Here is an 11,361-nt window from a genome sequence, read left to right on the forward strand (position 1 = left end):
TGTGTGTGTGTGTGTGTGTGTGTGTGTGTGTGTGTGTGTGTGTGTGTAGGGCAGGGGGCAGAGGTAGCATGGTAATTGTGTGATCAGGGAGATTTTCCTAGTAGCAAGTATAAATTCTCGCCTTTGCAGCTTCCACTCCTTGCTCCTGATTTTGCAAGTCTAATTCTTCTTCCCCAGAGAGCCCTTGAGATACCTAAGCACAACTCTTCTCTTGTTCTTCTCCCCATCCTCTTCCCCTCTCCAGGCTACACACCCCAGTTCCTTCAGACTATTCTTAAATGATATGGATTTGACTCCCTTTTAACCCTCCTTGTTTCCCCTGCTCTGGATGACCTCTGTATAACCTCTAAGGTTCTTCCCAGCTCTTAATCTGCTATTCTGGGGGATTCGCTGGGAGAACACTTAGTGAACCAGGCTTATTACCCAGGCATTCTTCGTTTTAGTTTAAGGCACTGCCCACCCAGGGAATTGTGTCAGCAGAGAGCAGCACAGAGGGATGGGGGAGACAGACCAAGGCTTGGCCCCTGGGCACTGCCCCTTTCCAACTTTTCCTCCCATCACTTTCCCCAGTACTCCTATCACAATTTTGACCGTAGTCGCCATGACGATGATGACATACGGAGCTGTGCGGTGCTCGACCTGGCTTCCCTGCAGTGGGTGGCCATGCAGTGTGAGACGCAGCTTGACTGGATCTGCAAGCTTCCCAAAGGTTACCATTGGGAGGGGCCCTGCAAGGATGGCTGGGGATCAGGGTGTTGACTGATGGTGGGTTCCTGGACGTCTCTCTCTCTCTCTTGCTGCCCTTCTTTCTACAGCCTCTCCTTCTCTGTCCCAACAGGAGTCGATATAAAGGAGCCTGATGTCAGCCCACAAGGTAGACTTACCCCCTCACCCCAAACTAAAGATGGAAGATATAGAACAAGGGTGGGGGAGGGAGTGGGGGTGACTGGGAAGATGGAGTGAGGAACCAAGGCTCGGGGAAGATGTTGGAGGCAACAAGGGTAATCCTGGATACTTGGCTCAGTGGAGGGTACAGCTCCCATAGCTAGTTTAGGCTTTCCTTGACTTTGGTCTGTCCCCTTCTTCTGTCTCTCCATCTCCTTTTCTTCACCCCTGCCCCCAGCAGAACTGAAGGTCCCTTCTCCTATGCCAAAGGGATTGCTTGAGATGCTGAGAAGAAATAGGTTCTCATATACACATCTTTGTCCCACCTTGCAATAATTCAGAGAATACAGAGATGATACAGAGATGCCCTGTTCCAATACTCTTGCTCTGTCTGGCAAGCCTAAGCAGATTCCCTGGTATCCCTCTATGCCCACCCTTCATAGCCCTGACTGACCTGCCCTTCCCTGCCCTACCCTGCCTTCCTTAGTGCTCACCCTCCCCCCCACACCCAGTACTTCCTTGCAGGCCGGAAAGAGTGGATTCGCTTCCAGGAGGCTGAGTACAAATTCTTTGAGCATCACTCCACGTGGGGGCAGGCCCAGCGTATTTGCACATGGTTCCAGGCTGAGCTGGTGTCAGTGCACAGCCAAGCAGAGCTGGACTTCCTGGGACACAGCCTGCAGAAGGTGGTGGTCAAGGCTCTGAGAAGGGAAGGAGGGAGGAAATCCAAGTGGGCAGAGGGAAGGTTTCTGGTTTCTTTTGATATGTTGACTGATGCCATGGAAAATCCCTGGTCTTGCAGACAAAAGCCCTGAGTTCAAACTCAGCTCCTGCACCAGCTGATTGTCTGATTTGGAACAGAGCCCTTATTACCTTCTGAGGCTCAGCTTCCTCCTTTAAGTTGTGCCAGGTTATGGCAGGTCCTTTTGGTTTGCTGTGGCTTTGGAAGAGACTTCTGCAGAGAAGCCAGGTGGCCCTCCAGACAGATAGACTGCTTTGGGTACTTCATATTGGCTGACTGAGCAGAGAGCAGAGAATGGCCAGCCAGCTTCTTGCAAGGCCTCTGTAAACCAGAAGACCCATAGGCCCTTCAGCCTCTGGTCCTCCCTAGTCTTGAACACAATGTCCCTGGGAGAGTGGGTGATAAGTAAAATGGAGGCCATGATAGTTCTCTTCCTTAGCCCCTAAAGTTATTGGGAGGAAAGGGATTTGTACACCTCGAAGTGCTATGGACATGTCCTATATTGTTGTTATTATTCCAGGGTAGGGAGAAGATAGGAAGGCAGACTTGGGGGAGATATCCCAGCTTGCCCCCTTTCTTCTCTTCCTTCCTGCCCTGATTTGCTGCCCTTTGCCTTGTTCAGTTCTCCCGAGGGCAGGAGCAGCACTGGTGGATTGGTCTGCACACTTCTGAGAATGACGGGCGATTCAGGTGGGAGTGCTGACCCTAGAGGTGATTTGTATAGGTGCCCAAGGGGAAGCTAGGTGGTGCAGAGAATAGAGCATCAGGCCTGAAGTCATGAAGACCTGAGTTCAAAGCTGATCTCAGACACTTACTAGCTGTGTGGCCCTGGATTAGCCACTTAACCCTGCTTGCCTCAGTTTCCTTATCTGTAAAATGAGCTGGAGAAAGCAATGGCAAACCACTCCAGGATCTTTGTCAAGGAAACTCCAAGTCAGACACAACTGAACAACAATAACAACAACAAAAAATGGATGTCCAAGTCTTGTGTGTCTTGGTATGTGTTGACCTGTGAGATATGTGACTCTCACATGCTCTGGGCCCTGTTCTCTAAGGGCTCACAGATTAATGGGGCATAATTAGACCACATTATCATACATTTAGAGCTTGAAGCAAACTTACAGGTGATCTAGTACAACCCCCCTGATTTTATAGATGTGGAAACTGAGGTCCGAAAGTATAAGCTAAACTTTTATAAGTTTAGTGTATAGTGGTGGAGTCTGGGATTTGATTCCTGGGCCTCTCACTCCAAACCAACATGCTTCCAGGAAAAATGAGGTCAAGTGAATCGTCCAGCTAACATCTTGAGGGGCTTGAGGAATAAATAATGGAGTGTAGATATCCTCCTGGCTCCTTTGGATGTCCTTTCCATGTACCTCTCTGGCAATATTGGCCTTTTCCATTTGGAGAAATTAAGGTCCAAAGAGGACTAGTCTACCCTGCCTGGAAACATAGAGGACACTGATTGAGTTAGAATCTGGAGTTTCTAACCCCTCCTCATACCTGGTACTGGTCCCTTTCCCCGTCATCTTGACCCTTTATGACAGCACATAGGATAATGCCTCCTGTTTTTCCCTCTTCCTGGGAAGAGGAATGTGTCTCTTTTGAGGCCAATTCTGACCTTCTGGTGCTGTTTCAGATGGACAGACAAATCCATTGTAAATTTCATCTCCTGGGCACCAGGGAAACCACGGCCCATTGGCAAGGACAAGAAATGTGTCTATGTAACAGCCAGTCGAGGTGAGAGCTGAAGGGGGTGGGGATGTTGAAGCTTGAGGGAGGGATGGAAAGGGCTAGAATTTAGGGGGTGGGCAGGAAGAAAGCAACCAGCCACTTGGTTCCCATAGCTCTAGGGGATTCCCTGTAGTGCCAGGGACAGAATAGGGAGGAACCTGCCACACAGTCAGAACAACTTAGCAGTAAAGCTCAGAACTGAACACAGGGGACTGGAACCCCAATCACAATCCTCGTCTTACTCTGAGAAGGATGCTGGTTAGTTCCGAATGACTAATTTAGGTATTAGTTTAGTTACTATCTCATCCTGAAGGTGACTACCCCTGCCCTCTCCACAGAGGACTGGGGAGACCAGAGGTGTCTGACAGCTTTGCCATACATCTGTAAACGCAGCAATAACACCAGTGGGAAGGCTCCCCTGGACCCGCCTCTCTCTCTCCTCCCTGGTGGCTGTCCTACTGGTTGGAGCCAGTTCATCAACATGGTAGGAAGAAAGCATGGGGGGTATGTGAGGGGTCAGGGAAGGGGGGTAGGAGATGAAAGGAGTGGTGACCAATGAGAGAAAAAATGGAAGTGTATATGGTCTGTGTCTAGTGACAGTGTTGTATCTCTGAGTCTCTTTCTGTATTCTCCTTAACAGCTTAGCTGCTTGTCCTGAATATAGGTGTCTCCCTTCAAAATATCCCAACTGAGTAACACCTCATGTATCCTTGAGCATCAGGGCAAATCCATCTAAGCTTCATGTAATGGAATTCTAGAGTTGGAAGAGACCATAGAGAACCTATGCTCCAGCCCCCTCATTTTGCTGCTATACAGCTAGAAAAAGCATTTATCAACTGCTTACTGTATTCTAGTCTAGGCCAGGGGTGGGGAACCTGTGGCCTCAAGGCCACAAGTGGCTTTCTAGGTCCTCAAGTATGGCCCTTTCTAATCTAAGAGAATTTGTGCCTGGAATCGAGGCACTGTATTAAGTGCTGGAGATACAAATACAAGCAAACAAGGTAATGCTTGCCCTCCAAGAGCTTATACTCTAATGGGAGAAGACAACTCAGAAAGGGAAGCTGGATAAAGTGGGTAATTGAAGTGTATACATGTGATGGCATGGTCTGGGACTGGGGGCCAGGAAGGGAGGCGAGGGTTTGATTCTGGGCAAAAGAAAGCCAAAACTCACCTATCAGAGTCTAAGGCAGGGTCTGAGGTTTCTGAGGTTGAGATGATGTCCACAATAGAGGGAGCATGTTTTATAGCTGGTGGCCAGAAAATGACTAAAGAAATTGAGGCTAAACAGGGAAACTGATTTGCTCAAAGGCACACAATGAACCACTATGAAATCTGGGACTTGAACCTGTGCCTTCTGACTCCCAGAGATCCCACTGTGTCTTGTGGCCCTCTCTTTAGTTTCTAAGGAAAAAAAAATAGTTTCAATAAATGCCTAAATGAAACATTTTAACTGTTCTTTTGATGGTATTTTTCCAACATGTATTACATACTTCTTTGGGCTCTTAAACAGAATAATGAATATAATTCAACCTTTACTTGAGGTGAATCTCAGTCATAATTCACCTCCAGTGAGTTTTGAGGCCTGGAGGCCTGTTTGCCTCCAAACAAAATGGCACCATTCTCTTAAAATCTGACAGTTCTTGTTTCTCTCCTTCCCTTCAGTCAGGATATCTTTGCCAATTCTCATCTATGGCTTTATTTTTCATACAGTGGACTGAGTGAAAGCCTCAGGGTGCCTCCAGACCACTCATATAGAGGAAAGTATGCAAAGCTTTTCAAGACTTACAAGATTCAGAGACTGTTTTCATTTACTTCTGGGGAGAGAATATTCCCCATGGTTTTCCTCTAAATAGCAAGAGCCCCTCTTCTCTTAGGGTATTTAAGTATTTGTTTATAGATAGGACAGGTTTGTCTCCCTTTAAAATAACATAACAGGACATTTCCCATGAGCAGAACAGAATTTAAGAGCTGGAAGTAATCTCAGAGACCTCAGAGACCACCTAGTGTTAGAGGGGAAGAAATTGAGAACCAGAAAAGGGAAGTAACTTGCTCAGACACATGGGCAGTCAGTAGCAGATCGAATCAGGATTCAAACCTAGGTCTTCCTTTCCTAAACCCAGTGTTATGATGAAAACCCCCTGGGGCATTAGGATTATAATGTATGGTTTCCCAGAGAAGCTTTGTACTGTAACATATGTCTTGTAAAGACTTAGCACAGTGCCTAGCACCTAGTAGGTGCTATATAAATGTTGATTTCCTGCCCCTTCTCTTTCCCATCATTCACCCCTTTTGGCAAGCTGTTTCACAGAAGCCACATTCCTTCTTTGGGCCTCAGTTTTCTTGCATGTAAAATGAAAAAGTTAGACTCAACCTCTAAGGTCTTCCTTCCAGCTGCATACGCTATGACCCATTGAACTTAGACATGATTTTTCTAGGAACATATTTGTTGTGAAAAAAGAGGCATACATGCACTTAGTTATTTACCTCTTCACTCGTTCTTGTAGGGGTAAGAATAGTCCATCTTCAACTCTAGGCATTTTCACTGTGTCTCCCATGTTTGGAAATTATTTTCTCCTCATCTCCATCTCCTAGTTCCTTGAATTCTCAGTTCTAGTTTCATCTTCTGCAAGACCCCAGTTCTGGTCCTCCTTAACCTTAGTGCCTTCCTTCTGAGATTCTTTCTAAATTATCCAGAATATATAACTTGTTTATAATATTTGTTTGCATATTGCCTCCCCCATTAGACTGTGAAATTCTTGACTGCAAGGACTATTTTTTGCCTTTCTTTATATCTTGAGTGCTTAGCACCTTGTCTGGCACATAGAAGGCACTTCATAAATATTTATTGATTTGACTTATAGGGGCCACTATAAGGGGCTTCCAGAAGTCATTGGGAAGTTCAAAGAAATCTCTATTCTCATTAAAAAAGCCAGAGTATGAACCAGTATATGAGTGTGTGTGTGTGTATGTGTTCTTCACAGTCTTCCAATGGTAGACAGAAGAGATTCATGTCTTGATTTCCAAGTGTTTCACTCTTTCTCTAAGATATCTTTTCCCTTAGCTGTAAAAACATAAGCAAAAAAAGTGTCCTTTGATTCATAGATGGATAATGGACTGAGCCATTGTGGAATCCCAAAAGGGTGGGGTAAATAAATTTGTAGATGGGACTTTTATGTTGGGACTTGGAGCAGCAGTCTAAGACTTGACCATTCTGTCCCAAGTGCTTCCGAATCCAAGGCCACAACCCAGCAGAACGAGTAAAGTGGTCAGAGGCCCAGCGTATATGTGAACAGCAAGGAGCCCAGCTGGCCAGTATTGCTAACCCCTTGGAACAAGGTAAAGCCTGGTCAAATACATCTGTCTATCACACTGTATTCTAAAACAAAATGTTATTTTTTCAATTAATAAACATTTATTTTCTCTCCTTCCCACCAAAATTTTTGTTAGAGACATTCGTAATCAAATAAAGCAAATTCCCACAATGGTCAGGTCCAAAATTGGATGTCTGGTTCTGCATATTGAGTCTTGCTTCTTTGTCAGTGGGCAGTGTTCTTCATTATTGGTTCTCTGGAATTGTTTGGTCATTGAATTGATCAGAATTCAGAGGTGCTTATTTTTACAATTTTTTTTTGGTATAAATTGTTTGACTGCTACTGCTGACTTTATTCTGCATCAATTCATGCAAGTCTTGTAGCACAGCCCCTTACAGCATAATAGTATTCCATTACATTCATATATAATATTTTGTTCAGCCATTTCCTAATTGATGAGCATCTTTTAGTTTCTAATTCTTTGTCACTACAAAAAGAGTGATTATACATATTTTTGTACCTATGAGTCTTTTCCCTTGTTTTAAAAAATCTTTTGTATTCTGGATCAAAGGTTATATTAATTCCAAATTGCTTTTCAGACCCATTCACATCTTTACCAACAGTGCCTGTTTTTGTACAACCTCTCCAACATTTGCCATTTTTCAATTTTGTGAACTTTGTCAACCTGTTGGGTATGAGGTAGAACATCAGAGTTGCTTTAATTTTCATTTCTCTAATTATTAGTCATTAGCAATATTTTTTTTCATAAGGCTATTGATTCCATCCCACCACACTTTAGTACCATCCCGTACATCACACCTCTGTCATTATTCCTGGCACCATCTCTCATGTTGCTCTTTTTTTTATTACTTTTATACAATTCCTGGGCTTCATAGCTGTATCATCTTCCCATGTGTGGAGTGTGGGTATGGTGGTGTTCATAATGGAATAGAGGTGGTGGTGGTTGTGGTGAACCTTCCTGGTTCCAGTAGGGGACCCACAGGGTTACAAGGAGGAAGGCTAGAGACTTATGGAAGACTTATGATTGCTTCCTGATCCCTATTCCATGCCCATCTCCTCCATTTACTGCCTCTGCTCCCCATGTTTGCAGCCTTCATCACAGCCAGCCTACCCAATGTGACCTTTGATCTCTGGATTGGCCTCCATGCTACCCAGAAGGAATTCCAGTGGGTGGGGCAAGAACCTATGCTCTATGGGAACTGGGCACCTGGGGAACCATCAGGGCATAGCGACTCTACTAGTGGTGAAAAACCGGTAAGAACCACTCCACTTGAGGGGTGGCTAGGTGGCTCAGTGGATGGAGCACTGGCCCTGGAGTCAGAAGGACTTGAGTTCAAATGTGGCCTCAGACACTTAACACAAAACTAGCCATGTGATCTTGGGCAAGTCACTTAACCCCAATTGCCCTACCTTGCCCCCTTCAAAAAGCAAAAAAAACCCCCAAAAAACCAAACCACTCCGCTTCCTGCCAAAAGCACATTCATAAATGAGATTCCCTTTCTCTTCCTTCTCTTCACCATGACCCTGCTCCTACCCCACCTTCAGCCTTGTGGAGAACATTGACTCAGGGGTGTGTGAAGGGAATGGAGGGGATGAAATGGGAAATTAGCAATACAGCTGGGGGCCAGCAATGTAGTGTGCCCCTTGAGCTTCCTGGCCTTCATTTTCCCCCATTTCCAGACCAACTGTGTTGTCATCGGGCACAGCTCCTCTCCTCACTTTACTGGCCGCTGGGATGACAGGAATTGCCTAGAGGAGACACATGGTTTCATCTGCCAGAGGGGCACAGGTAACTTTAATCAGCCTTTTTTAATGAAAATTTTTAAAATTTTAAGCTTAAAAAAAAACATCAACAGAAAAGAGTTGTACTTGAAACTTTCTATCTTTATCATGCACAGCTTCTTTACTTTTAAAGTATATAACAAAGTAAACCTCGAGCTTTCAAAGCTGTCATGCTTTTTTTTATGCTTCTTCCTGGACTTTGTTCTCTGCATTTAAAAAAATGGTGTCTCAATGAGCTTTTTTCTTTCCCTTTCCCTCCCCTCTTATTCCCTTCCTCCCCCTCTCTTTCTCTTCTTTTTCCTCCCCTTCCCTTTCCTCTATCCATATCCCCACTCACCCTTTTCCTACTCTTGGTTGGAAAAGGAAAAAGAAAAACAAAGCATTTGTAACATATAGGTTTAATCAATCAAAACAAATTCCTGCATTACTAATTCTTTGAAATCATAGTTGGTCATTGCATTGAGGTCCGAATTCTTGTCTAATAATATAGAATTTATATAGAGTACCTGGTGAGTGCCCAGTACTATGCTGTATACTCTGGAGGATACCATGATGTACCCTCACAGAACTTACAGTCTAGTTGGAGAAGTATGACACACACACATACACACACACACACACACACACCTGAAAAACTTACTAATGACACGAAGCAGCAAATTGTTGTTCAGTTGTTCAATTCAGCTCCATGGACCATAGCACACCAGGCTCTTCTCTCCTCCAGTATCTCCTGAAGTCAGTCCAAGCTCATGTTTATTGTTTCCATGACACTTTCTATCCATCTCATCCTCTACTTTCCTTTTGCCTTGAATCTTACTAAATATGAGGATCTTTTCTAACAAGTCCTGATCTCTCTTTATGTGGCCAAACTCTTTATTCAGTATTTGCCCTTCCAATGAATAGTCAGTTAATTTCTTTTAAGTAATTGATTTGATGTCTTTGCTGTGCAAGGAATTATTGAAAGTCTTCTCTAGCACCACAGCTCAAAAGCATAGATTCTGCAGTGCTCTGCTTTCCTTTGCAGTCCAACTTTCACAGCTATACATTGTTAGTGGAAAAACTATAGCTTTGACTATACGGACCTTTGTTGGCAAGGTGATGTTTCAGCTTTTTAGTATGCTGTCCAGATTGGCCATAGCTTGTCTTCCAAGGAGCAAGTGTCTTTATTTCATGGCTACAGTCACTATCTACAGTGATCTTTGAGCCCTAGAATATAAAATCTGAAGTTGCTTCCATTTCTTCTCATTCTATTTTCCAGGAAGTGATGGGACCAGATGCAATGATCTTAGTTTTTTAAAATGTTAGCCTATAAGTCAGGTTTTCCATTCTCCTCTTTTGCTCTCATCAAGAGGCTTCTTAATTCTTCTTCACTTTCTGCCCTCAGAGTGATATCAGATTGTCTTTTGATTCATCTCATCTGGCATTTTGTATAATGTACTCTGCACACAAGTTAAATAAGGAGACAATTCACAGGCTTGTTGTACTTCTTTTCCAATCTTGAACCAATCAATTTTTCCATATTTGGTTCTAATTATTGTTTCCTGACCCTCATACAAGTTCCTCAGGAGACAGTAAGATGATCTGGTATTCCCATCTCTTTGAGGACTTGTCACAATTTGCTGTGATCCACACAAAGGCTTTAGTGTAGCCAGTGAAGCAGAAGTAGATGTTTTTCTGGAACTACCTTGCTTTCTCCATAATTCAGTGAATTTTGGCAATTTGGTCTCTAGTTCCTCTGCCTCTTCAAAAAACAGCCTGCACTTCTAGTAATTCTTGGATTACATATTGCTGAAGCCTAGCTTGAAAAATCTTAAGCATAACCTTGCTGGCATGCGAAATGAATGCAATTATTTGGTAATTTGAAGATTCCTAGGCATCATCCTTCTTTAGGATTGGGATGTAAACTGATCTTTCCAATCCAGTGGGCACTGTTGAGTTTTCCAAGTTTACTGGCATATTTAGTACAGCACTTTGACAGCATCATCTTTAAGGATTTAAAACAGCTCAGCTGGAATTCTATCATCATCTCCACTTATTATTAGCAATGTTTCCTAAGGCTGGTCAACTTCATTCTCCAGCATGTATGGCTCTAGGTAGGTAACCACACCATTGTTGTTATTAGTGATGTTGAGATCTTTCCCGTATAGTTCTTTTGTATATTCTTGCCACCTCTTCTTAATCTCTTCTATTTCTTTTAAGTTCCTAGCTTTTTTACTTTTATCATATCCATTTTTGCATGAAATGTTCCCTTGATATCTCTAGTTTTCCTGAAGAGATCTCTTGTCTTTCCCATTCTATTGTTTTCTTTTATTTATTTTCATTGCTCACTTAAGAAAGCAGTAAATAGGGGCGGCCAGGTAGCACAGCGAGTAAGAGCACTGGCTCCAGTGTTGGGATGACCTGGGGATCGAATCCGGGCTCAGATACTTAGCACCACACCCAGAAATAACTGGCCATGTAACTTTGAGCAAGTTACTTAACCCTGATTGCTTAAAAAAAAAAGAAAGCAGTAAATGGTCAGTACCAGATGATGGAGACAGATACCCACTGGAGCTTAGGTGAAGGAAGAGATTGCCTTATGGTCAGGACGGGTTTCTCCTAGACTGTAAGTTGTATGAGGGCAGGACCTTGGCTTATATCCTATGTCTCTGCTTTTCCCAGAGTCTTACACAGTGTTCTGTACAGTGGTTGCCTGATAAATGTTTATGGAATAAATGAATGAGTGAAGATTAATGTCTTCATGGAGGAGGCAGGGTTTAAGCTAAGCAAGGGTCCAGTGACATTCCTTCACTGAAAAAAAGACAGTGGCTCTGTCTTGCCTATAGGATTAAATACAAACTCCAGAGCCTGAAACTCAAGGTCCTCAATGATCTGGCTCTGGATCAC

General features: G+C 43.7%; 1 protein-coding gene across 2 annotated transcripts in view; it reads left to right on the forward strand.

The window, feature by feature from the left end:
• MRC2 (mannose receptor C-type 2) overlaps positions 1-11,361 on the forward strand; it is a 102,380-nt gene that overhangs the window by 76,242 nt on the left and 14,777 nt on the right. For both annotated transcript variants that reach the window (XM_069076227.1, XM_069076226.1), the window contains exons 15-23: positions 571-709; positions 839-874; positions 1,411-1,571; positions 2,250-2,317; positions 3,267-3,367; positions 3,700-3,845; positions 6,583-6,697; positions 7,784-7,947; positions 8,374-8,482. In XM_069076227.1, the coding sequence (XP_068932328.1) occupies positions 571-709; positions 839-874; positions 1,411-1,571; positions 2,250-2,317; positions 3,267-3,367; positions 3,700-3,845; positions 6,583-6,697; positions 7,784-7,947; positions 8,374-8,482 (1,039 nt within the window). The remainder of the gene's footprint in view (positions 1-570; positions 710-838; positions 875-1,410; positions 1,572-2,249; positions 2,318-3,266; positions 3,368-3,699; positions 3,846-6,582; positions 6,698-7,783; positions 7,948-8,373; positions 8,483-11,361) is intronic.

The sequence above is a fragment of the Petaurus breviceps genome, unplaced genomic scaffold, assembly GCF_028583685.1.
Source record: "Petaurus breviceps papuanus isolate PSGF00001 unplaced genomic scaffold, PetGlider_PUasm1.0 90925, whole genome shotgun sequence".
Lineage (NCBI taxonomy): Eukaryota > Metazoa > Chordata > Mammalia > Diprotodontia > Petauridae > Petaurus > Petaurus breviceps.